Consider the following 27,643-nt stretch of genomic DNA (forward strand, 5'->3'; position numbering starts at 1 on the left):
ACCATTTTGCACACAGGCAACTCACGCTGCCTCGCTCTCTCTCTCTCTCACACACACACACACACACACACACGTCAATAAGCATTGAGGACATTTCACCTGTTGTCTTGGTAACGTGAATCAAACGTGACAGCCCTGAAATACAGTTAATGTGTGTGAAGAGCATGGCAAAGTGGCTATCCGCCACACAGACACACGCACAAGCAGGGTGAGTCAAGTCCTTTCTCACTTTGTGTCTGCTGTCAGGGAAGAGGCCTCAGAGGACAGGACCAGCATGGGGCTGCAGGTGTACTGGGAGACACTCCTGGGAGTCAATGGGTGTCATTTTTACGGTGCTTTCAGATTCAGGGTGCGTGTCCTTTTACTTGACAAAATTTGACAACAGAACTGTTTGTCCAGTCTGTGTTCATTTGCCTTTCCTTGTAAAAACCTTGTAACACCTATTTTAAATAATTGTCCACTAAGTTGGCAGGTTTCAAGGGGTGGTGGTGGTGGTGGGGGGGTTAACTCAGGTCAACAACTCCATAACCCCGTTTAATAGCACCATTAGCTGGCTTTGCAAGACTAGCTCTTCCCTGGGAGAAAGGGGAGCATAAAAAAATAAAAGCCCTACTAGCAAGGCTGCATTACAGTAAGTGTGTTTGTGTCGCTGTATATGTGAAAATGTTGCTGTGCCATATTTGTCCCCCTCCCCCCCTAAACACAAACACACATGTCCCCTTTTGCTCTTCATGTACATTTGAACACCAGTATCTCAGCTAATGTGTTTTCACTCTTGATGTCCCCTCTGCCGGCCATTTCCTCCCACCACCAAACGCCGTGGCTCCAAACTTTTTTCTTTTCTTTTTTTTTTTTCTTAATGCACCACATGTGCTCCATCCACCGTAGCTTAAGTGCATGGTACTCTTTCAAAGGCCCCAGACTCATTACATTAGACCAGCCTCTGAGCCCCCAAGTGCAACTTTTATTGATGGAACAGCTTCTCAAGAGCTCGCCTTTTACCCCAGTCTTGAAGAAATGGAACGCGACATTACTTGTCCCAAATATCAGACTATTTTGGTCGCTGAACAGTGCAGCGTATACCTCTCCAACACGCTCTGTGTTTACCGCTTCCCCGTTTTCTGCCTCCTTCACTGATTGGTGATGCGATTCTCAAGCCAGGGTGGTCTGCACAAAGATGATGAAGCCAAAATGCTGCAGAAATTCACTATTTGTTTTTATTCTGAGAGATTATTCTCAAACATTCTGAAGTTTAAAGGATAAGGAAAGAGAGGAGAAAACAGCCCAGCTCCCAAGATCTTTTGAAGAGATTTACCATTTCAAACGGGCAGGGAAAAGTTATTTTACTTTACAGGAAGGAACACCTTCCTCTTCCTGGCCCCAGTCTTGAATTTCTCAATGTAAACCCACTCCACAGTGGTAAACAACTCTCTGCCTCCATGTCTGGTCATCAAAATGAGTGTGATTGGCTCTCACCTGTTTTTTTGGCTCTTATTTCCATGTTGCGAGAACAGGTTCACAACAAAGAACAAATCCATAAATCAAGCTCACAGCTACATCAGCTACGTCTGCTTCTCTGCCTTCTTTAAATCAGTTTATTCAGCTTTTCAGTTTTCCTGTGAGAGTCTGTGCAACTTCTAATACTGAGATTAGTTGTACTTTGATACACTAGCAATTGAAAATATAGTTCCAAGTCACCTCGGCCTCGAAGGACCTGTTCCTATGAGGGTTTTTCACTCTTTTTTAAAAAGGATTTAATACAAATTCTTTCCTAATAATCTTTCTATCATCGTCTTGTTCTTTAGCTTTGTCTAAGAAAGTAGGTCCCTAATAAATACTGCTTATAGCAAGTTAGCAGAAGGAGATGATGTAACCACTCTCAGATGGGATGGCTTTGATCACAGTCGAAGTTGAACGTTACACTCAGCAGACTGGAAAAGTCTTTGAAAGTGTATTAGATAGTATAACGCTCGAACAAAACTCGCTTAAAAGAATGTTAATGTTCAGCCTTCATTTCCACTTTATAGAGTCTGTGATCTAAGGGTTTGTGTAGAGGCAGTAGGTTACCTATCTTGCTTGTTTGTAAGGTTTCAGCTCGCAGCAGACATTATACATGTTTAGTGAGTGATACAGTCTTTGAATTTTAAAGGCGTCACACCCACGACTTCTTGTTCTGGAAATAAGTGACAGTAGAATGGTGCGGCATGAAGGAGCAAGAGCTGGTAGAATCACGGGGCTTTAAGAGCTAGACGTTCGTTTCGCAGCTGAAAAGGATTCTTTAAACTGCAGAAACAAATGAAGGCTCTTACGCAGGACTCGCACTGGAAGAAACGGTCTCAAAGTGTATTCATCACCCAGAAAAGTGTTCCCGCCCCCCCTCTGTTTCCTGCCGGAAAGTTAGAGGAGATGTTTGAGAGAGGGAAAAGTACGGCCGGAGCTTCACAGCTGGTTTCCCTCTTCAAACCACGAACAGAAGCTCTGTAGTGCGGCCTGCATCACAAAACACCGAAATCTTCACACCTGAGCTGCAATTTTTAATCTCTCATAATCCTCTTTGTATGTAAATGAGTTTTGATGATGTTCCACACGGGACTGGACAGGAGAGGTTAGCTCTGGGTCCCTTGTTATTAGTTTGCAGAAACTCCACGTGATGTGTATAGCAGCGCAAATCCGGTTTTTGACTGTTGGGTAGTACAACAGTTGCTGTGTAGCTGTTCCCTTGAGCTACCACGCTGCCAAACACTTGTGGACGGAAGTTTTTGTTGTTCGTGCCGTGGGCCATGAAGCTTGTGACGTCAGTCCAGTGTCTGGTCTGCACTTTAGACTGTATACCATTAAATTAGCCTCTAAGAATCATTATCTGATAGGACTTAATTGCTTTTTCAACCTCTAACCACTGATACAGTTTCACTGTCAGATCAGTATAATACTTTGGCCAACACTTTTGTCTTTGACGAGGTACTGGACCTTGAAAAGGACTAGCTACGTTACCGTTTTCTGTTCTGCCACTGCTATGGTTAAAACTGCGTTAATCGGCCATGCTAGCAGTGTAGCTCTGTGGATGGCAGCGCTGCTTGGTTGGTCCACCACTTTGGTCCAGACTGAAATATCTCAATAAGTCTTTGGTGGCTTGAGGATGGCTTCCCCTGGGACATTCATGGTCCCCAGAGGATGAAGTAAAAATAACATGAGAAGTGCTTTACTGTTTGTATGTGCTAAGAGTTCTGTTTGCTAATGGCTCAGTTGCTAACATTAGCTAGCAGGTTTGGTGTCAAAGCAATGAATTAAGTGATCACTTAGTGAACCAAAGAGATGAACTCAGATTGAGATAAACTTGACAGTCCCCTTGTCTTCCCCATGAAAGGCAGTGCTGCTCCGCATAGAATCCATACTCTTTCCTCTCTTGACTATCTGAGCAGACATGCCCTTCTTGGCTCGGCCCGGCTCGTTTTGGCGGGACCAGCCTCGTGGGGCTTTCTCTCAGAATCCGCCACTCCACACTGACACATCTGACTGTTGAGGCTGGAACAATGGTGGTGCAGGCAGAAGCAGGGGAGAGAAAGCGAGGGAGGGGAGGGCTGTTTCAGCAGCGCTCGCACAAGCAGCGCTGCCGCCTTCGACCGGAGCAAAGCCTGTGGAAGGAGCAGCCGTCCTCCTCCTGCTCTGCCTGCCTCCTTAACTCCTGATACACTTCCTCTGGTGAGTCAACAAGCTGTGGACTTTATCACTGCTGCTGTGGGGTTTGGTTTTTTCTTCAGTTTTTTTTTTTTTGGAGTGTGTGGAGTGTGCATATTTTCCTGGTATGCAGACACTATGAAATATGCCGTATAGTGAGGCATATGCTGAGAGGTTATTTGTTGGCAGCGGAGATTGCGATGCAAGATTCACACATGCATTTGCCAAGGCTTTTCTTTCAGAATGTGAGCAAAAAAAGAAAACGAGCCGCTCGACCGTGGCTCCGAGCTGTTTGTGGGCTGTTTCAGCTGGATGATTCAGAGGTGCAATTTCCTAACAGCGGCTAATGTCATTACTGCTGCTGGACGAGCTGTCGCTGTCACTGTCACTGGCTGCTCACACAGAATATTCATCATTTTCCTGAAAACTAAATCAGAGCCAGATATTTGTATGTATGTCTTGGAGCACGGCCTTGTTTTCTCACATCAGTCAGTGTAGGTTGACAGGAATTTCTGAAAATCTGCTTTTGTGAAGGTAAAATATAGAACATCATCCTAATTTCTATTTCCTGTCAGGGTTTTTTTTTAAAAAATCATAAAATCAATGTATGTTTCAAGTAACAGTTTTCTTATCTTTTACTTATAGAAACTTACAAAAGCTGTTTTCAGTTGAAGAAAACTACTAAATCTATTTTTATAACTATGAGTTGTTGAGAAACAAAATTATTTCTGTTAGTGTCAGATTCTATTTTCTAAAGTCATTAAATGTATCAGTTTTCTATCTATTCAATATAGAAAATTGAATTTTCTCAATTTTAAATATGTGTGTGTGTGTGTGTGTACAGTATATACACCATACACCACTCAGCCCATTCAGCCACAACATTAAAAGCCAGTATCTGATCAGTTTATATACATACCACTGGGACTTTGCCACCACCTCCAGTTGGCAGTTGAAGAGCTGCTGCTGCAGCAGCAGGATGTTGACAGTCACATCAGATAGCTCAGCTCAGCTGATAGATCAACCGCGTGGACGGCTTCATCATAGTCCTAATGGCTGCGGGGACGGGAGTGACGGATTGGGGATGCTGGAGCTGATGGATACTGTGGAAGTCGGACAAAGCTCCACCAATTACACACAGCCACATAAAGGAACAGGACGTGGAACGAAGCGTCTCCATCACTGCGACAGCGTAATGTGCTGCTGCTGTTTTCTATAAACTGGCTCTGAAGAGAGTTTTGTAATGGAGACTGACTCCGGAATAAGTTTTGACAGGAACAGGAAATTATGACAACGACTGTGACATACAGCAAACTAGTTATTTTTGATTTCCCTTTGACAACAGACTTTAATATCCTGCCCGTTTTGTCTGACCTCTTTCTGTGCATCTAAGTCCAGGCAGCTTTGCCCTATATGTGCAAATAATATACTAAAGCACTGTGACAGTGTAGCATGATGTATAGAGTCCCACGTCCCATGACTGCCTCCTTGTCTTCATGTCCCTTCTCCACATCTTGATCTCCTACTTTTTTTTAAAAACTCTGTTCCCCAGGTAGAATCAAAGATGCTGCGTGCAGCATTTTTTCCGTATTAATATATCACTGTCAAATTAAGCACGAGTCCTGCTACAAACAAACGAGACATGAGGTCAGGATAACAGGCAGACCAGTGCCAATTATCTCAGATCAGTGGGGTTTTCAATGGCGGTGCTTCTTCCAACTCAACCAACCCAAGACCTCATTCCTGTCCAAGTGAAGCTGCGGTTTTATTCAAGCTGGGTGTTGTTTTCATAGTTGCGGCCCTCATTCCTGTCGGTCATAATAACATTGTTCCCTACCAGGTTGTAATCGCTGGGATCTGGGAACAGCAAGACATTAGTAAAAAGAAGTCAGACAGGGCAACAAACACAAGCTGTCAGCCAATCAGCTGGGTACAATATCTCCCACCTCCTGCTGAAAATAAACTGCAGAAGAAGAAAAATACACAATAGAACTGAACTAATTTAGACTGAATGCTGTTACCATGAGGCTGTCAGTGAGGGTTACCATGCTGTATTAATATCCATCACAGTTGAACTTTGACCCACTGTGTTTACTGTAGTTGTGTTCACATAGATGATTGACTATCACTGATATTTAATACGTGCTCACCCTCAGTTTGACCCTCAGATGCAATGGTTTAGAATAATCTGGATAAACTGTTGGCTCAGTCACTACCTGTTTGATTGTCCTGCCTGTTGTCAACATGTTCTCAGCTGTCAGGATTTTCCTTTAAGCCCTGTTGCTTGATTGGCTCTGACTTTATAAAGACGTTCGCCATTTCATCTTATTATTGAAAAATGATCTGAATGCTTTGCACTGCAGGGGACAGCAGACAGCATCTCTTCTTCTGTAAGGCAAAGCAGCAGTTTAACTGCTAAATCAAGACATTAACCAGTTCGTCACAGTACCAAATAATAGCATTTAAACAGCACCTTTAATACATCATAAATGTGAATAACATAAACCTGCGTTTGATTCTATGCCCCCTGATGTGAGCGAGGTTTAAGTACTTTGTATATAATGTGTCTCTCCATCCAGCGGCTAAGTGCTCATATTCAACCCACCACATCCTCCCAGTAATGGATAATTCATTTCAGGTCTTGAATGGTCGTCTACCACTGGCCTCTCTGTAAGTGTAAAAATGTGAAGCTGTAAAATGAGTGGGTTCTGTTGAGCTAAAGGCCAGGAGGAAGATGATATCACTGGCCTTTTTATGCACTGAGACGTCGTGGGTGTCGAGGCGAACTGCAGCATGATGATGATGATGATACTGGTGATGATGATAGGTGGAGACATATGGAGGAGAGGGAGGAGAGAGATAACTTCTGTTCCTCACAGATCTCCCCTCTCCAGTATTTCTTCCGATTGTCTCTTTGGTGGATTGCTCGCCTTGCTGTGATGGCGCCTAACTCCAGGGACCTTCATCACAATCGCAATCCCATCAGCCATCTGTCGCAGTTACCAATAGCAACATGAGAGCCGGTGCAGGAGTGTGATAGCAGTGTGAGCGATGTGTGGCTCCAGCCCTCAGGGTTGTTGTTTGCTGTTACGTAACTCAAGGTTATTTGTGAGAAGCACTAAGAGGCTCAAACATGTGTACTTGTGTATACTGGCTACTCTGTTCATTACTGCTTGTTTAGAGGGATTTTAACATGACGAAAGCAGACATTGTTCGTTCCAGAGCCAAGGTCGATCTGGTTGAATGCTTTAGAAAAACAAAAAAATGTAGTGGGAGTAAATAAAATTAAAAAAAAAAAAACAGCTATAACCCGAAAGCATAAACAGATAGGTAGGAATTAAAAGCTTTTCAGTTAGTTGTAGCTGTGTAAAAATCAGCTGATGAAAAAGGTAATGTGTTAATTGGTAAGCTTATGGTAATATGAGGCATATTTTTAAACTTTGGACCGAGCCAGGCGGACTGTTTCCCCTGAAATCCAGTCCTCATGCTATGCTAATCAGTCTAGCTAGTCTACTGTACATGTAGCATTGTCTCATCTCATTAAATCTCAGCAAGAAAGCAATTAATCACATTTTAAAGTGTCATATTATTGATGAAATTATGGTTTAGTTCCATTAAGTTGTTCATGGAAACTATACCAGTGAGCCAGCATGCACAACACCAGAGCCCTGGAACTAGGATACTTCAATGGAATGTGGCTGTTGTAATTAATGGGATTAACTACACCTGTGCTGCTCCTGCTACACAAAGAACAAGAAGTTACATTAACACAACCTGCTTTTAAACTGTTTCCCATTAATACTTTATGTATATTTTTTTCTCTCCTTATAAGTTATTGAACCAAAGAAGAAACAAAGACAGTAGGCAAATAAATAAATAAATAAAATAAAATAAAATAAAATGGGCCCTGACCTGGACCACGGCTATGGTAAAGCAGCTGTAGAAGCTAGTAGCTTGGATGCTGGAGCTGGATCAGTACGCAAACTACAGGAGACAGTTGATACCTGGGTAAGAAAAACACTGCTAATACACCACAAGTAGTCATCATTCAATTTGTTTTTCATCCAGCATCACAGAGGTATTGTTTCTTAGAATGTAGTAGGGATTTACTACCATTCAAATCCTTTTTTTTTTTTTAAATAAAATTGCTAATGTTAGCATAAAATGTTATGTTGATACATCTGGCAGACAGGAGGCAACACTCTCTCTGTGTCGTGTTTCTATGATGAAAGTAAGTCCAGTATTCACCCTCATGTGCTTTGGTCTTATCAACCCCCCCAAAAAAATGCTACACTCTTTAGCTGCTTAATGCTCCACTATGTTTACCAGCTAGTTTCTAACGTTTAGCTAAAAATTAGCTAAAAGATGCTAAAAGGCTCAGATGAGCGGCAGAGGCTGACTGTAATTCTCTGTCTTCATTTTACAAGCAACATTTTATGTTGTCACTTAAGTCAGTTTTAATGTAGCAAAAAATATTCTTTTAGTTATTAGTTGTTTTATTTTATTTGTGTGACACCAGTTAGCTTAGAGCTAACCTTTATCTGTTCTTCTGTTCCTTGGCAGGTCACTGCCTTGTAAGTTTGTAATACTGGCATGAGACATTTGAGTTGGCAGAAAGTTCTTGCATGTAAAGTAAAACAGACTCAGCCTTATTAAATTATTTATTCTGAATCACCAAGATAAATCTCCTCAATCTACTTGAAATTCAAGTCAGTGCATATTACTTTGAGAAAACCATAAATAATCATGTGGTCTTACCTTGTATTGTTACATTATTATTAGTCAAGACCTTTTAGTTGTGTACTCGTGCTGTAAGTTTGAAGGCAGTTTGAAAGATTATCATGAACTTGAGTCACGCTGCAGGACTACCTCTTATTGGTATTTGTGCAGCGTACAGCTCAGACATAACCTTCGGGTAAACAGACTTGTCCAACAGCACAGCATGTCTCTTCGCTAACCTGATTAAGACTCTTCCTCTGGTAATAATACGAGAGGGGAATTGCTTTCTGATTGAGCATCAAAGGCGGTTTGTTGTACTAAGGAGCTTTGGCTTGTTGCAGGTTGAGTTCGTTCAGAAGCTGACATAGATGTCTTTGTGTGAGTGGAACAGCACATTAGCTTTACAAGCCAAATTGGTGTCTGAGGTGGAGCCGCTTAGGCTTGCCAAGCAGGAGTTTCCACATGGCGAAACATGAGCAGTGGTGGAAGAAGTATCCTGATCAGATAATTAACTACTCAGTGAAATAAAGAAAGAAACGCTACTCCCCTGTATCTCTCATGTATGTACTAATGTTATATGAACTTGTGGTTTGGTAAAAAGCAAATACAGCTTCTGTTTTTTGCTGTTAAAGGTAATCATCAAGAATCAGATCTTTCAGAACCGCCTCTAGCAACCTGTAAGCCCCTGGGTAAGTGTGTTTGGAAGGCGCCCTCATCACAGTTTAATAATAATTTATAATCACGAAACCTGTTGATCATAATAATGAGTCCTTACAGAGCAGAAAACTGCTGGATGGAGACAACTTTACTGTTCTTGATTCTTACCATTAGCTCTGCACAGTTTGCTCAACTATCATCATTAGAAGCTGAAGGATAAACTCAATATCCATCAGCTTCATTAGGTTCAGCTTTATCATTTTTAACTGTACTTTCTCATCTATTGTTGGTTAAGACTCAGTTATCATTTTTCACCCTCAGCTCTCACAGTTGTCTGTCACTCTCACCTATCACTTTGTCAGCCTCAGCTGTGCGCTTTGTCAGCTTGAGTTATCGTCTGCCACACCAAGTAATGCTTTGTCAGCCTCACCTAGGATCTGCACTTTGTCTGCCTCATCTATAATTTCTCAGTGGCAGCGTTTATTTGTCAGCCTCAGCTATCATATGCAAGCCTCACATATATTGTCAGCCTTAGCTATCATGTGCTAACCTTACATGTATATTGTCAGCCTCAGCTATGATGTGTTAGCCTCATGTATATTGTCAGCCTCAGCTATGACGTGTTAGCCTCCTGTATATTGTCAGCCTCAGCTATGACGTGTTAGCCTCATGTATAACGTCAGCCTCAGCTATGACGTGTTAGCCTCATGTATATTGTCAGCCTCAGCTATGACGTGTTAGCCTCATGTATAACATCAGCCTCAGCTATGACGTGTTAGCCTCATGTATATTGTCAGCCTCAGCTATGATGTGTTAGCCTCGTGTTTATTGTCAGCCTCAGCTATCACATGCTAGCCTCACATGCATAACGTCAGCCTCAGCTATCATTTGTCAACCTCAGCTTTACTTTCTGACCCTCATTTATTTTTGTCAACCCTAACAGTGCACCGTAGTTATCACTTGTCAGCCTTATCTACAGTTTATCAGCTTAATGTGTTCTTTGTCATTCTCTTCCATCATTTGTCAGCCTCACCTATTGTTTGTCAGCCTCAGCCTCAGTCTCAGCTGTCATTTTTCAGCCTTTGCTGCTAGTCAAAGCTTTGGACCTGTGTCATTTTACAGTTGTGGAATTATTTAGACAGTTAGAGCCCAGTGACATTCATCATTACTTACTTATTTCACATCCTGGCACCATTTATGAACTGAGATTCTGCAGCAACGGTCATATTTAGATCTGTGATTCTTGCCCCTTGGAACCCTGTTCATGGACTTGGTTAGCGATTTGCATTTTTAGACATTTCTAAGAAGGATTGTTACTCGAGTCTAAGATGGCAATGGGATTCGAGTATTTTTCTCTAAATGTATGTGCTTGGAGGCTGATAGTTTCACGTCCTTGATAACAGTGCTCAGGCACAGGTCTAAATTGCTCTCCACACTTGATGAAAAATGCGTCATCGGTTTGCACTTCTGCAGATGAAATGGTGCAAATATCCCATCTGTTTCTTGTGAGTCACTGTCAGATGAATCCCATGATGCTTTCAGACCATTCTCACGATTGCTTAGATGGAAGAATTCATTCATGGACAAAAATGTGTAACTCACACATGCCCCCTGATCGTAGCTCAGTCAGCTGATTAGGTGGAAATTGTCGTGGACCGTGAGACATTGAAATGGGGGTGAAAAATGTTTCAAGCCTTGTTTATTTTTAGCTCAGGAGAGGAAAAGAGAAGAGAGAGTGAGGAGGGAAGTGAAGAGATAAGAGGGACCGGTTTTTGTTAGTGCGGTGGCACAGCTGCTGTAAGTGGTCTCATTTGTTCGACAAATCACGAATGCAAATCAGATGTCGGTTTTCTTGTTCGTCTGTTTTACGACAAAATCAGAGGCGATAAAAAGCTGTAGACTCATCCAGGGGTTCCCATGCACACAGGTGCCTACTCCCTCCAAAATGGCTGCCTTGTCCTTAACATGAATATCATAAAACTGGAGACACCAGGCTTCTTCTGGTTACAGATGTAACACTTCATCATTTGGAAAGAGATTGCAGCACTGCAACCAACAGTAGTTGCATCATAATGTGAATTGTTAATCAGGGCCTTTAAGCTGCAGTACTTTTAGCATCTAGCATTTGATTGATGGATGGTGTTTCTCTCTACTCTCCCAAAGGAGAAGTGTTTGAACATTAGGAACTGTACAGTCCAAGACAGAGGGGGGGGGGCACTGCAGAGGAGAGGGGGAGGAGTGGGAGAGATGCAGGGAGTTAAAAAGGTCAGAGGGGATGGAGAGAAGCGGCTGAAAAGCTGGCGGACAGAGCAAGACCTAATTGAGAAGGTGAAGGAGAGAATGAGAAGGAAGGGGGTCAGGAAGAGGGCAGCGAGAAGAAAGGCAGAAGCAGATATGAGGAGAAAAGCAAGCGCCAGGGTTGGGGTAGGGAGGGAGGGAGGGGTAGAGGGAAAGAGATGGAGGGAGGAAGAAAGGGAAGGGAGGTGGGGGGGGGGGGGCTGTCAGCGCTGGTGGCCTTTCTGAAAGGTTAGTGGCCTGGCTAGAGGGAGAGACGGTGAATGGCAGCCACTCTGCAGGGAGGAGAAGAGAGCTGTCCAGGCTGTGGACGCAGGGCTACATGGCTGACACACACACACACACACACACACACAGTCATCTGACCACGGGGTGGCTTTTTCACATGGCATTTAAAGCAAAGCACGTTTGTCCACACTGAGGACTAATGACATTAAACATTAGCTGGCATTTCACATGGACAGAATTAGCTGAGCTATTGTTCAACGATGGTACGTTTGTGATAGTGTGTGTGTGTGTTTGTCTTCCACCCTAAAGCCTGTTGCTGCGTCCTGTTTATAAAGTGTGTGCAGTTTTTTTTAAATTCCAGCTCTGACGTGGTTAGCTCCTCTGCACAGATGTTAAATGTGGTGAATTTTTAATGTGCGTGTTGCATGCTGGGTAAGAGGAATAGTGCGGGTGTCATTTGCTGAACAATAGAGCCAACGTTATGGTTTAAAATTCCATTTACAAAACAGTAAATGGAATTCCTCTTATTTCCCATTTACATTTACTCACTTGGGAGACACTTCAAAGCGACTTATAAGTGAGGGATAAGCCTCGATGTGACTGTGACTCACAAGTCAGATAAAAAAAAATAAAATAAAATTGCAGGACTAAAGGGGCAACATCTTCACCTGCTGTTGCCATTTTAAGACTTTGACATTTGCACTTCTGTTGCTTATATTAATATGAGTTATCTGGGGATTTTAGCATATGATATTGTTCAAGTCACTGTAATTCAATTACAAGTTCAGCTTAAAAACCTCTAATACATTATATATATCCTATAAGTAGGATTAGAAAGGCAGGTAGAAAGCAGGCTGATCAACCTTATTGCCTAAAAATATGTTTGCATATTACTGAAAGCACTGCAGGAATTATGTTGACTTGGATTTTATTTCTGATACGGGAAGTGTGACATCCTCATACTGCTGAGCAGCTGGTGCTACAAAGGACATGACTGGTACCAGAGTCGGGAGTTGGTTGGTTGGTTGGTTTGGCCAACAAAAACACTTGAAGTCAGAGAAACGTGGTTAAATGTTGAAAATGCAGCCCAGTATCAGAGGAATTATCCATATCATCCAATGGCTACTTTCAGTGCCAGTGCAGGAAGTAGTTTGCCCTTTACAGAAGCAGAGTGGAAGGTAAAAGGTGTGGAGGTCGAGGTGGGGCGTCGTTTCCTCAGTGGGTGGGAGGGACATTCCCTTCCCACTGTCCAAAATCCCATTTTTTGTCCCTCTCACTTTTAATTGCTCCAGGTTGATTTTTCTCACTCCAATCTGTGTCAACATTGTTCTGTGACTGTCCAGCATTAGTCTCGATCTTTAACTCCATCTTTAAGGCTAAAATAGAAAACCTGGAAACCTGCATCTTCCTCTTCGGCTGACTCCGTTTTCTTTGTATTTATTAACAATGGCACAAAATTCCATATCAAAAAGAGTCATGTGTACAACATGGATTTACTGGACTAAGTCCAGCTGCCAAACGACAGACAGTGCAGGTGTATTATTCAGTCTGTGTTAGTAATGTGACAGTACTGTGGTTTAAACCCTCTGGCTTGCATGGGCACAGCACCTTTCAAAACCCCTCCCATCCAAGACATCATTATCCTCCTCCTCCTCTTCCTCCTCCTCCTCGTCCACCCATCCCATTATTCTTTGATGTCATTACATCTGAATTGTAGGAGCTTGACGCCACACCGCGGGGGGAGCTGCTGTGAGCCGGCTCTCTGCTCCCTTTGTTTATTCCATTTAGTTGTCGGTCTCTCTGTCTTGGCCTCCCTCGTTTGCAGTTTGTGTCTCACCTCCTGCCTGTCTTTCTTCTCCTGCCTCGCTGTGCCTCTTCATTTCCTCCTCTTCTGTCTTTTATCACCCTCTCCAGAGACCTGATGGCCTGTGTCTTAAAAACAGCTTCATTTCTAGAAAGCACTACGTGAGGAGGGCTTCAGCTTTCTTGCTGAGGTGGAATTGTTGGCTGCTGGTGCAGGGACTGAACCTGAGACCTTTGGGAGCAGTGGCAGTGGACTGGGACTACAGATGCTTTTTGACTCCTGATATACACACATATTATCTTACTGCTATGAACTATTCAAGTGCTTTGTTTGCATTTGTGGCATTATGATCGATGTGGGCATGGACCCAGACTGGGCGACTTGCTGTCTCCTGTCCAGTTTGTGATATTGCTGGTCAGAATATCAGGTACTGGTCAGCTTCTAGATCTGGATCACATCTGGTTTGACTTTCAGTCACGTTCACATTGGATCACTGTGTAGCTCACAACTCATACTGTCCTACAGTCATCAACAGTTTTCTATCTGAATCCACAGTGTTACTGTAACATTAACTAAATCTTGTATTGTTCATTTCAAAAATGCTGGTGTTGGATGTTGAATCATCCAGTATCAACAGGTTTTGGACTTTAGCATCTGTGCTGCTTGTGGATGAAGGCCTCATCAGACCAGACTCACTGATGTGGACTGGATTAGTTTGCAGCTGAGCGCGATGTCGGGTTGAGAAATCCACAGGTTCTTTCAGTGGTGTTGCAGTATGTATGTATGGTGGTGTTCTCGGTCACTTTTTGCTAAATGAACTTTGGAATGATCAGCTGTGTCTTACATAGTAAACCTGAAGTTATATACGACCTGGGATAATCAGATTTGGATTTACAGAAACCTGCTTTGGAGCAGTGATCCACAAAAAGACAGCAGGAGTTTCAGCAACATGAACAGAGAACATCTGAAAGTTCAATAAGCCTTTTAGTCTTAAACACTGTTTATTTATGTATTTATTCATCAATTCATTCATTAATTCATTCATACATTCATGCCTTCATTTATCAGTAAAAACCTTTATTTAGCATTAATAAGGTTTATTAGATGTTAAAGATCTACTTCGAGCATTATGTCACATTTCATTGTCACTGCTGCCTGTTGCTGCTCATGTCTCAGTCTCAGTGTGGTGATTATGGGATGGCTATAGAATCAATCAGCCCCGTGTCTTTGATGACTCGAGGTGACTCAGGGAGTCTCCTCTGTCTCGTCGGAGCTCCGTCAGGCCTCGCAGGGCAGCAGAAGAGATGCGACTGAAGTCGAAATTGAACGAGGCACAGCTCGCATCAAGCCCACTCGCTCGACGCCTGGCTGTGATTTGTCTCGCCCGCGTATCTGAAACTGAGGGTAATGACGCGTCTGGTTTGAAATGCTGCTTTAAATTGAAGCTGGAAGCCTGTTGGAAACCGCTGTGATGGTTTATTCAGGACTTGTCGTTTAGTTTTTTGGGTTTTTTTTTTTTTTTTTTGATGATATGCTGCTCCTTGGCTGTGCTGCCTAGTTGCCTCTGTTCCATCAACTTCACTTTTATTTATTTATTTATTTATTTATTTTAAAGAGACCCGTCACAGAATCACAGGATATGACTGATTTTCTTGTCTTTATTATATATGGAGTCACAGTGTGTGTGAGTGTATTTGAATTTATAAGACAGACACAGGTGAAAATGAATCAGGAGTGCACTGGTAGATTTTTTTTTTTTGTGGTATCCAGCCTGCAGCTGTAGGGCAGTGGAGTGGCACAGCAACCCCAGCTGTGACGCTGCACGGCCTGTTGGATTAGAACCAGGAGTAGCCCCCTTCCTCCCTCCCTCCCTCCCTCCCTCCTTCCTTTTCTCCCTCCCTTCCCCTCCTCCCTCCAGCTTCTGCACATCTGCCGTCCCCAGATGTGGGTGTGAAAACAAAGTGCACGCGCTCGGCCTCCATCTGCTGCCAGCACATGCAGACCCTCTGGAGAACCCAGGGTAGTTTATTTAAGGATCCTCACTCAGGTCTCAGAGATGAGGTTGGGAAAAAAAAAAAAAAAAAAAGAATCCGTCTGCTCGCCTTTTTGTTCGGCTGACATGAATATGTATGATACACATTTTCACTATGTGTCACCGCTTTCTCATAATAATGCGAAATAGTGATTGACACTAATGAGCCCCATGGACTGTAAAAACACACACACACACACACACTCAGTGGTCAGGGGACTGCAGAAACTGGACTGAATCCAACTTTCCATCTGCAGCTTTGTTCTCATTAACATTCATGCTAAAATGTTAGTTTGCAGTTTTGTGATTAAATACTTTTCAGAATAAGTTTTAACCAAGTGGGGTGTGCAGGTGGTTCCAGCTTCCAATATGGCGCCTCATTCATTCCAGTCTACGTTTCTCACTGAGCGCGCTCACTGGGTTTTTTTCAGGCTTCCTCAGCTTTTCTGTATCTGTGAGCCCAGAGAACATGTAGCTGTAGAGTCCACGCTCACATATGATGGCAGCGTAAACACCATCACCATTTCTGGATCTTTGTGATGCTGGAATATTTTACAGCCATTTCCCCATTTTATGATGTTATGATTCTTTGCTTTTCTGTAAAGCTCTCTGTGATGCAGTTTATACATGAATTCTGCTATAACAAAATATGTTTTTATTTTGATATTATTAAATTATATTCAGAGTGTGGCCACGACACCAAAATCCTCCCCACTGCTCAATCTGAAAAAGCTGCTTCCGAAATAATGTGTTAAATGTCTAAAGATACACACACTGAGGAATGAGTGAATTTGCTTGTGGCTAGCCATATCTTTTAAAACGCTTAATTGTGTAATGTAATTCATTAGTCAGAGACTTTTAAATCAGACTAAATGGCCACATTTGACAGGAAGTGGGTGTAAAACAGACGCTGGGCATATTTTTTTCCATCTAAGTCCAAGAGGCTTTTTGGTAGTTTGTGTGCGTGTGTGTGTGCGTGTGTGTGTGTGTGTGTGTGTGTGTGTGTGTGTTGCTATCATGCCATTGGGACCTGGAGTGGTGTGTTTTAAGGAGAAAAAGAACTCAGTTCTTGCTTTCTTTCACAGCATTTGTGTCACCTTCCCCAACTTGCAAAGTGACTGTCCCGTGTAGACTTAGCTGTGTGCGTGGGTGTGTGGTGTATGTGTGTGTGTGTGTGTGTGTGTTATAGTTTCCTCCTAACTTCATTATCATTGTCATCGTGTTTTCAGGGTCGATAACAAAACGCTCCTTTTTTTGTGAGAATTGAGGAGGAGAAGCAGTCAGCAGTTTTCTTGTGAGGCAGCATATGACTGAGAGGAAGAGAGGGAGGAGGTTGGGAGGAGGAGGTTGGGAGGAGGAGGACCTCAGAGGAATGAGTGGGAAAGAGAGGTGGAGGACAAAAGACCAAAACAGGAGATGAGAGGGGGGAAGCAGCAGAAGTAGGTATGAGAAAGTGATGGTGCAAAATAGATAAAGGAAGAGCGAATACGAGGGAGAGGTGGGGGAAGAACATGAGAATGAGAGAAGGTGAACTTAAAGTGAGAGACAAAGGAAAGCAGGCGGAGACAGCGAGGAAGAGGTGCTAAAATGAACAGAGAGAGAGAAGAGAAACGAATGAGAAAGAGAGGACCTAACTAGAGGAGGGAAATATGATGTAATGGAAAAGAGGAATTAAAGATGGTTTACAGAGTCTGAAGTGTGTTAGCAAAACAATCACTGACTTTTTCCGTGTTAAACTATAATCAGTTCATAAACAGATCTGTTGCAAACAATGGAAAATCTGTGATTCATATAATGTGATATGTACTGATATGTAACATGTTAATAATGTCTGTGTATTCATAAACTCAAGCTGTATATAGACAGAAGAGCTGGCCAATCAGAGCTCCTACTGCAGCTCTGTGGGCTACGTTCATTTATTTATGACAGACATAAGTAAATGGAGTTCAATTTAAAAGCCTGTGAAGAATAATTCTAACGATATCACATCAAATCATCACTTAAAGGCAGAATACGAGGGATAGAATATTAATTATTCATTTGGCAAATGTAGTGATATTTTTATTTTGACAGAGGAAGAACTTTAAATCTTCTCCAGGGCTTTTTCCAGAGCTTTCAGTCAAATGTCATGGTCTACTACATGATCTTTATGTCAAAGAAATACTGTAAAAGTATATAATTGTGATGGTGGTAAAGGCGGGGAATAGAAGGACAAGAGGGAGAATGGGTACAGGAAGTGCAAGTGGGGCAGAGAAAGAGAGGGAGGGAGGGAGGGAGAGAGAGAGAGAGAGAGAGAGAGAGAGAGGGAGTCGACTGTTGTGCTGCTGCAGTCACTCTCTCACTGTCCAGTCTGCTGTGGACTGGTATGGGGAATCTGTTTTCCAGAAGAAGAAGGTTTTTCTTCTTTCTTGTTTTTCCGGTTTCTTCTACTTTGTTACTTTTATTTTGAAAGGGGCCCGTTTTTCCCCCCTTTAGATCCAAAGCGGACATTATGCTGAAGTTCAGCATCACTCACTGCTCCAGGTGTGTGTGTGTGAATGAGTGTGTGTTTGTGGTGTGGTTCGGAGCTGTGCTGCAGTGCTGGCCTAATCTGTGTCTCTACAGGAAGCTGATTTACAATTTGTGTGTTTTCTAAAGCTTTATGATGTAGATGGGGTATTTTTTTCATCTGACACTCATGTCTTACATTTCATTTTGACTTGATCTGCGTCTTCTTGTCTTCGGCTTTGATGAAGTGTTGTTTCTCTGATTTAACGCTCTCTTTTTCCCCTCCTTCTCTCTCCTTTCCCTGCAGCCACAATGAGAGAAAGGTGACCTGCAAGCACCCGGTGTCAGGCGTCCCCTCCCAAGACAACTGCATCTTTGTTGTAAATGAACAGTAAGTCTCTCTGCACTGTCACACACCCCCTGCAGCATTGTATGCCCTCTGATTTCTGCACTGATTAGAAAGGCCAAAGGAAAACTCTTGATAGATGGATTCATTCATTAAAAGGCCCGTTGCAGCTGCAGCGTGCAGCTGTGACTGTGAATGTACTGTATGAGACATGATCTGGAGGAACAGAAGACGTCTCAGGATTGGACTAGACACCCAACAGTCCTTCTTTAACAATGTGGTGGTGTCAAAATATCAAAATAATGAAACACATTATTTATATAGTGTAGCAACACACACACACTTGCTTCATACAAATCCTCCAGGTGACTTTTGTCTGTACAGTGTGAACAAGAACTGCTTGTATCCAGAGCAGCAGGACCTTCGTTGTGTTCCGTGCTGTTTTTAGTACCAGATTTGTGTTTTGGGTGCAGGGTTCGGGCATTATTTTTTTTAACTCAGGATCCTCACGAAGACCCGGCACTGGACGCCCAGGCCGACACAACGATACAAAGAAATCCTGACAACAACAACAGCAGTTTAAATCATTTCACGTTCGTATTCCCCGGGTCGAAAGCGTCGTGAATTTGCTGCAGCTCTCACTCATTGCACCTCTGACGGGCTTCTTTCTTTGTCGACGCTGAAATGGAGAGATGAAACAGGAGAAGAAAGAACTAAAAGGAAAAGAAAATAGGAAATGAAAACAGTGTTTGTGTTTTAGAAATGAAAGTAAGAGCAGCAGAGTGGTGAACGTGACACCACCGAACCTGAATACTGGAGGAAATTATGGCACTTCTGTTTTGATCTTAACCAAATAATCTCTGTGATTTGTCACAGTGGTGGTGTCTGAACCCTCCACACACACAGGCTAGTAGGTGTAGACAAAAGGGAACTACACACAGGAAGCAGGCACAAAGCAAAACACACGGGGGAACGCAGGCAGGCAGACGATTCGACGAGGAGCAAAAGAAAGCAGAGCGAAGCTGATGAGGGAATGAAGGGAGGGCTGATGGGAAGTGAGAACAGGTGTGTGTGGATGGGTGGGGCAGCCAGGGGATGAGAGAGAGAGGGAGGGAAAGTGCAAAGATCAGTGTGTATTAAGACACCCACACTGAGAGCAGAACCACTCTGCTTATCACAGCCCACGCTCCGGACACGGCTCCAAATCCTGTGCCGGGTTTTCACAGCAGAGAGGAATCGGGGTAGAATCCGTTTTCAGTCCTGATTCTGGACCCATCCTGTCTGTCCAGGGGGGGGGTTGTTGTTGTTGTTGTTGTTGTTGTTGTTGTTGTTGTTGTTGTCTGAGGCTCCTGGAGGCTTGTGGTTGTATTGACCTGTGTCTGTTTCTGTTTCTGCTCATTAGCTCATTCGAAGTTTTCACAAAAAACCTGTAACGTTCAGCGTTTCCGGCCGTCTTCTCCTACAGCAGCCTTTGTGTGTGTGTGCATGCATACATCTGTCAAAGTTGCCCACGAAAAGTGTGGGAGAGCAATGACAACTCCGGCAACTTAGACAAAAAAGTGCAGCTCAAGCTTTAATTGTTGTGAACAGCGTCCACAGGGGGAGGTGGCACGCAAGGTGGACACACACAGCACAGGTTTACAACAAGTCCAGCTCAGCAGAAAAACCAGTTTGGACCAAAACTGTAGACGACTTCTCTGTCATACTGCTGTAAAGTTTAAAGAAAAGAAAAAAAAAAAAGCCCAGCCCCACAGAGAAATTTTTGACCACCAGCCACATGATCATGATGTTGGCCAGAATGAACACTGGATGTCTGGACACACATCAGCTGCAAATAGAACTCTTTCCCATAGGGGGGGGGGGACTGGAGCGAGGACACGGGGTGTGATGTGGATGAGAAAAGACAGAGCTGACTGGGACTTTTTTGTATATTGTGGACATCTAGTGTACTCGTGTTGGCTAGATTACAAATGCATTGCGTTGCATGGAATGGTTGCTAAGAAAGTCACATTAGAAAATACAGAGAGTCTTTTGGGAGGATCATGATGCAACATAAGTGTCCCACAAACAGCGAGAGCTGTTTAAACAAACCTCATTTATTATTTTATGCTGTGACATTAAAGGCATCATTGTTTTTAATGATTAACTCACCGACTTTCCTCAGGCGGCAGCTTTCTGATCATGTGACTGCTCATGTGTGTTCCTACTACATTGCGTAAGATCTCAGGACGATAAATTGATGAGTCCATTATCCCGCTGAAACCACTGAAATGAATAATGATGACTGTCGGTAGTGTCTGGTCAGATGCTCCTGCTCTGGATTTATGCCTGACTGTTTGACACTGCTGTCAAGTGACTGAAGCGTGTGTGTGTGTGGGGGATTTTGGCTTCGCTGCAGTCCACTGTCAGGCTGTAAAAATCCTTCTCGGTCGTCTTTCTTCTGAAGTGTTTGAGTCGGATTGTGTGAGCGACTCACTGAGGGTCAGTGAATAACCACCACTGATCACAGCAGTGTTTCTTTGGCATCTCTTTGTGGAGAGCTTTTTTTTTTTTTTTTTTTAATCTGTCCTCTGCTTTTTCTCTGTCATCTGCTGTCTGTCTCTTAAATGTGTCTGTCTTTGCCTCCTCTGTCTGTGACCCTGCCTCTCTCTGTGGTTTGTTTTCCCTCCCTCACTCCTGTTGGAGTGACTGACTGCTGGATACTGCTGCCTGCCCATCCACTCTGAAACGGGATCAGCGACACGCTTATTCTTATAAAGAAGCTGCTCTCTGCCGTCCCCAGGAGACGGAGTCGAAAACAAGAAAACGTTCGGATGACGCGGCTGAAAATGAAATTTAGGGCCGCGGCTTTCTGAGAAAGACAAACAAACTGCAGCAATTACACGCTCCACCTCCGAAAGAGTCGTGGGGATGGTATTTCAATCCGTTCTCGCCTCTGAAAGGGTGCAGCCGAGATACCGACCCTCCACAACACACACACACACACACACTTACACACACTGTTTTACTGCTAACAAGTTCAGTGGAGCTGCACTCTCTGTGGCAGCACCTCTCTCTCTCTTTCTCTTTCTCCCACACTCACTCTCCATCGCTTTCACACACACCCTATTCATCTCCCATCCCAATTATCTCCTCTGTCACACTGCTCCTGTTAAGGAGTGCTGAGGTGTCTGCATATGCATGTGTGTCTCTCTGTGTGTGTGTGTGTGTGTGTGTGTGTGAGAGTTATGTAAATGAGGTGCGCTTGGTTTGTATTTTTAAACTTGTTGAGCAGAGAGGAGGTGAGACAGGAGCGGAGAAGGAAAGGTGTTTAACTGCGGCAATGCCGCTAATGAGAGTTTCACCTTGTTCGGCACCGGCTGGCGTGAAGATGATGAGCGAAGGCTTTAGAAACTCAGCCTCAGTGACTTGCATGCATGATGAATGTTATTAGGCCTGCAGACACACAAACCCAGAATACAAAGATACTGATCAAAAAAAAAAAAAAAAGCACGGAAAAAAAGCATACATTTGTTGTGTAATCCTCATGTTTCTTGTGTGGCGAGTGAAAATGAAGGTCATGTGATCACCACCATCCTGAGGAGTCATCCTCTGGGAAGTATGAACTTATACAGAAAGTTTGAAAGTGATGTAGTCAGTAGTTTTTTTGGATGTTTTAGGGCAGAAGTTTTAAAACTGTAACTCGAGAGGCAAAGATGCTGCGTGAGGTAAAAGAGTGAGGTGCAAAAAAAAAAAAAACAGCAGGAAGTTGTAGTTTGGAGGTTTGGACGACTTATCAACCTGGTCAGTCGCTGCTGCAGCAGCAGCAGCGGTGGCTGTGACACGCAGCTCCGCTCACTCATAACGGAGTCATATCTGAAAAGACATGATGACACGTATTTTTAGATTCAGCGTGACTCACGCTTTCCAAAGGACGTCGTTCTCTCCGATGCCCGTCACGAAAGAAATCATCCGGAACCTGCTCGCAGATCATAGATAGAAGACGCTGCTCGTAACTTGACTTGAGGATCCTCAGGTGTTGAATTTTCCCTCAGTGCTTTTCCATCACGCTGAGTTGGCTGAAGTTGTACACCTGAACATATCAGTTAAAAACCAGCATTAGAGAAACATCAATCTTTGATTATCCTTTCAGGGGGCCCCATAAAAAAATGATACTACTTAGCTAATCTTGCTAAATGAATCATGTCATATTGCTAATTTTTCATCAAGTGGCACCAGGCAGCAGGCACAGCAGGTGTAATTTGCTATCAGACCTTCAACAACAGCCCTGCATTAAGACAGAGCAGGGGGGCTGTGAACGTGACCTAAGCGGTGTCACATGACCTGCCGTTGTGACTGTAGCCATCATGCTTTTCAGTGCCACGCAGCCTCATGCTGTGTTTGTGTGCACAGGCGCCGACTTTCCAACAACGGCAGCTTTAGAGACGGTTCTTAAAAACGGGAAAAGCTCTCATTATGTGTGCACTGTGTTTTGAACACACCTCACATACTAGCTTTTTTTTTTTTGATGTAACACAAAGGCATCTTTGTGCCACACGAGCCCTCAAGCACACTTCACTTCCTCTCCCTTCCTCTGAAACTTTTAAACGAATATGAAAATAAATGAGCACGAGCTCCTGAGCTCCTCCCCCCTCTTCCCCCTCCCCGGGCTCGGCATCGTCTCGGGCCTGAGAGAGCTCCTCAGATGAATCTGTGCAGATGGAGAGGGAGAGGAGGCAGAAGAAGAAGGCTTCAGAGGCTTACTGGTCCACAACAGACCAGAACTACCTTCACAAAGGTGGTGTCAGTACTATAGGCTGGTGTTCAGTTGTTACCCCACCCCCGAATCCAAAGTAGCGTGGTTATTCTGAGGCGGTTTAACGCGAGTCAGCGCTTCGCAGCTCGTCACCTATTCCGACGTCACTCACCGAGAAGTTTAAATTAAGAGATTCCTAAAACCCACACCCACAAAGTACCCCCCCCCCCCCCACCAACCCCCCACCACCACCACCCCCCACCCTCCAGAGTTTTCCTCTTCTTATCTCATTAGGATGTACCATACGCCTCTGCAGCTCTTGCTGTTATTAATCACTCTCTCCTTTCCTTTTTTCCCCCTCTTTTGCGATATATTCAACTCACTGCTATCTTGTTCTGTTCCTGTCCCTGATGTTTGGTTAATAGTGCACTGCTGAGCCCATCCTGACAAGTTTAGAGGCTGAGAACTTTTAAAAGATGTGCGGAGCTCTGACCCCTTTTCTTTTTGTCTTTTTCGTCACTTTGTCTTTTTCTTTCTTCCTCTCTCTCTCTCTCTCTCCTCCTGCTTCCTGCGCCTGTCTCCTTACTTCATTATTTAACCAGCATCCTCAGCTGGTCTGATTGTACGAACAGAGACAAAACGGAGATGGGTGATTTTGGACGAAGGGGAGTCTCTGAATGATGGCGTGCTGACGGGCTGATCAAAGCCGTGACTGGGGAGGCTGATGGGAAACTGGTGTGGTTTTTTAAATGAATAATCAGATCAGCCCAGAGGGAGGTACTGTTGTTTACAAGAACAAAGAGTTGTTCTGTTTGACCACGGAAGCTTCCTGCGTTCACATGGACTCACGTGATGATTCACTTGCACATAAACCAAAAAAAAAAAGATAACCAACCTTCTTCATCTGTAGTGATGTAAAAACTATCCATTCTCTGATTGTTTTTATCCCTTAATGATATGATTTCTATGATTTTTTTCATCTAGCATGATTGGATTTTATTTTGAAGTTACTGTTTGAGTTCTTATTATTTTGTCATTGTCTCTCCCTCCTTTGTTCTGTTTCTAGCGTGAGTTGTGGGAAGCTTGTCCACCCTGACAGGCCCATAGAGGCTCCCGCCAGGTAATGACCTCTGACATCACTGGAAGAGCTTCTGTCACTTCACTTTTCTCTATCAGCCTTGATGCTTTTAGTGGCACCGACTAAAACCCGGGACGCTGTTGCATGCAGAATGCCTCGTTAGCCCGAGGGTGAGCTCAGAGAACAAGTCCACTTTGTTGCCGTCTTGTCGAGTCAGATGAGACAATCAGTAGGAAGAAATAAGACTGTCCAAACAGGATGCTTTAGCTTTAAAAAAGACAAGAAGACAATTCATCCAGCATGGACACCTTGCAGGTTGTTGCCAGGTTTGCTCTCCGTACAGTATTTGAACACATTCCTACAGGAGAGACTGATGGAGGTGACAGGCCAGAGCACATTCACAGTGAAAGTGCTTTTTACGCTAGAGGTGTTACTGGAGTTTGAGTCTCTTCAGACTGTCAACCCTGAAAAAACATCCCCTTTAGCCAAACCAACTAAGTCCTCATCCTGGAAACCCTTTCTCTAAAACAAATCCCACCTTCGTGTGGTTCATCACAGAGTCTGTGTACCGATATGGCTGACATGGAGGAAACACACCCACAGCGAGAGGCGCTCTCACCACCCAGTGGTTACAGTGGGTGTTTTGGTTGACTTCCAACAGAAAGAGTCAGTCAATCGTTCCAGCTCTGCACCGCGCCACGCTCAGAATCCAACACGGGCCATTTCTAACAGGGCGCTTTTACAAGAGAAAAGACGGAAGGAATGAAGGCTGACGGAGCTGGTTTGACAGATGCTTTATGAAACTGACCAACAGCTGCTTTCCTAAGATGATACTGATCTTCTCATGTGGCTCTATAAGACGGCAAACAACTTGTTCTTTTCACTTTAGAACAATATAACGGCTAAAAACCCACGATGCTAACGACGAAAGGTAGCCACATTCCAGGTAAGTCAGCCACAGCTTAGAGGGCTGAGTTAACAGCCAACCAGAGTTTCTGCTGCTTTTCTAGAGCCTGACGAATAATAGCATTCATCCGAAATGTCAGGACGTATCTTCCAGCTTTGTGTTCTGCTCCATTTATATTTAATCCAAGGCCTCCACTCCTTTGTGTGAGAACTCTCTCTCCTTCTTCCTCGTCTTGTTCCTGCCTCTTGCTAGCACTAACTTTATTTCAGACTCTGCGTGAACTGCCTGATGAGCCGCTATGCAACACTAATGCTCAAATGATTCTCTATGATTAATGCGTACGCCACGGGTTGTGTCTCCAGCATACAGCCGGGAAAGTTAACGTTTCCCCTGAATAGTAACCCTGTGTTTAATTTAATAGGAGCTAACTTTTTTTGGGGTTTTTTTTTTTGCCATCGGAATCAAATTAAATCCTCTTTTCCTTCAGCAGTGGTTTGTATTACACTCTGTTTGCTTGCTGAATGACAGGGTTTTAAAAGTACCACTCCAGTATTCTCTAAAGCTTTCAACTTTCTCCTACTGAATTGCGACTCATTGATCAAATCCAGACAGATAAAATAAATATTAGAGAGGAAAAATACCCAGAAAGTTACCCGAGTGGACAATATTGGTGCCATTTTTGTATTGGAGATCTGTAATTCTTTTTTATCCGATAAGTTTAACAATGCAATCTCATTTTTAGTAAACTGGCCTTATTTACCTCAACTGTAGACAGAACCAGGCCTTTAATTAGCTTTCATCAGAGACAGGCCTTTGATTTTAGATCCCCAGTTTTCTAAGTCTGTTTCATTATCATTGAAAGTCCCTCTGTTTACCACACTGCTAAGATTTTAGTTTGCTGCCAATGAAAACTGAGTTAAATCCATGAAAACTGGTCAGAACTTCTATTTTTAATATGAATACGGTCACTGATGTTAAACTACCATATCTCTCTTTCCTGGTCGACTTTATTTTGAAACATGCGCCTTTTTTCATTGACGGTAACTTGACGGTAACTACTCAGAGCTGATGGAGTTGGTGCTGTGCAATGAACATTATGCTGAATTTCTCTTTCTCAGTGAATTACCTTTATTTGTTTGTGTTGGCCACACACATTGCCCATTATTTGAATATATTACAGAGAGAATCATCAAATGACATTGGAGTGATATTTTTCTACAAGTGAAATTGGAGAGCATCTGCTCCTCGTTTCGACCACTCTCACTTCGCAGAATGAATCATTGTTTACTGGGATGAATAATCTTGTTTATGTAAATTACGTTTACACGTTGTACGAGAATGACGGGCAGTGAACGGCCTCTTCTGACGGAGAGAAACAAGTTTTCCAATCAGCAGTCGAGACCAGGAATCTGACTATGCTGAACATTCAGTGCCAAACTTTTGATACTTTTCACACGTCATGTATTTGTCAGTACTTCAAAATCAGTGCACTTCCATAAAGGATATCTAAACATCACTTTTAAATAGAATTATGTTTGAGAGGCAAAATTCAGGGGTTCTTTACTGTAATTGTAATATATTTGTCAGAGTGAGAAATTCTCTCTGACTGAAACCTCAGATAAGACAGTACAGAGGACAAAAAAAAATGGATGTTTGAAATAGAGCTGAGTCATCGCTAACATCAGTCACATTGCAAATAAACACTGGTGCTCACAGTGTAGGGGAAGCCAAACTGCAAACAAATGAATCAGGGGGAGAAAAACAAAAAAAAAATCCCATTTTATTTCATTGCAGATCTCGCTGATCCTGCTCAGATGGCTCGCTGGTTTCATCAGCACGTCACTGAAGTAAGAATAAACAGAGCAGCCGAGGGAAAGAGTCTATGGAGGAAAGGTGAACAAAGGCCAAGATAATCGTGTGAGTGAAAGATGAAAGAGCAGACGAGATGAGACAGTGGGAGGGACAGAGAAAACCGGGAGAGAGAAAATCAGATCGGTTATGATCAGTGGGGCCATTTTTGTTGCATGCATGTGTATGTGTGTGTGTGTGTGTGTTAGTCACCCTTCTTTAGATGTAGGGCTCTTGTTACCAAAGGCGAGTGAAGTCCTCTCTCACTCACAGTCAATTGGCTGGATATTCAGTGTCAGTGACAAAGCCATGAAGTGGGAGCAATTTCAGTACATCCGCCTCTGGCTACAGTGTCTCTCTTTGTTCTAAAGGCTAAATGCCTTCACTTGCAGACGTTTCACACACACACACACACACACACACACACACACACACACACACACACACACATATACACAATTGAGACTTGCTAAATGTGAATGTTGCCAGCTCAGCTGAAAAATATTTCCTAATGAATGTGTTCTGACTCCTGAATCCTTGAGCTCATCCGGTGAAGTCAGCGAGGAGTCCAGGCTGCTGTGAATAGCCTGGTGTTTTTGCGCCCACACTGTGGGTGTCTTAAGAGACTTAAACACACAGCAGTGTGGACGGATAGCAGAAACACCTTTAAATAGAGCATAATACCCCGCAGTAAATACCAGCTAGCTGTAGCACATAATGTTTTGGCTTTTGCTGAGACTGAGAGAGTTCGATTTGGTCATTTTTAGGTTGTTCATCTTTGCTATATACGTTTCATGTCTTCTCTTCATGTATGGGAAGTTTCTACCATAAA

General features: G+C 43.4%; 1 protein-coding gene across 8 annotated transcripts in view; it reads left to right on the forward strand.

Moving 5' to 3' along the window:
• Positions 1–27,643, forward strand: part of LOC121175983 (pleckstrin homology domain-containing family A member 5-like) — a 150,353-nt gene that overhangs the window by 82,404 nt on the left and 40,306 nt on the right. For 6 of the 8 annotated variants that reach the window (XM_041029889.1, XM_041029890.1, XM_041029884.1 and 3 more), the window contains exons 4-5: positions 18,205–18,288; positions 24,045–24,098. In XM_041029889.1, coding sequence (XP_040885823.1) covers positions 18,205–18,288; positions 24,045–24,098 — 138 coding nt within the window. The remainder of the gene's footprint in view (positions 1–18,204; positions 18,289–24,044; positions 24,099–27,643) is intronic. The other 2 variants (XM_041029885.1, XM_041029891.1) reach the window with 1 other exon arrangement.

Source organism: Toxotes jaculatrix, chromosome 22 (assembly GCF_017976425.1).
Source record: "Toxotes jaculatrix isolate fToxJac2 chromosome 22, fToxJac2.pri, whole genome shotgun sequence".
In the NCBI taxonomy this organism is placed as follows: Eukaryota; Metazoa; Chordata; class Actinopteri; family Toxotidae; genus Toxotes; species Toxotes jaculatrix.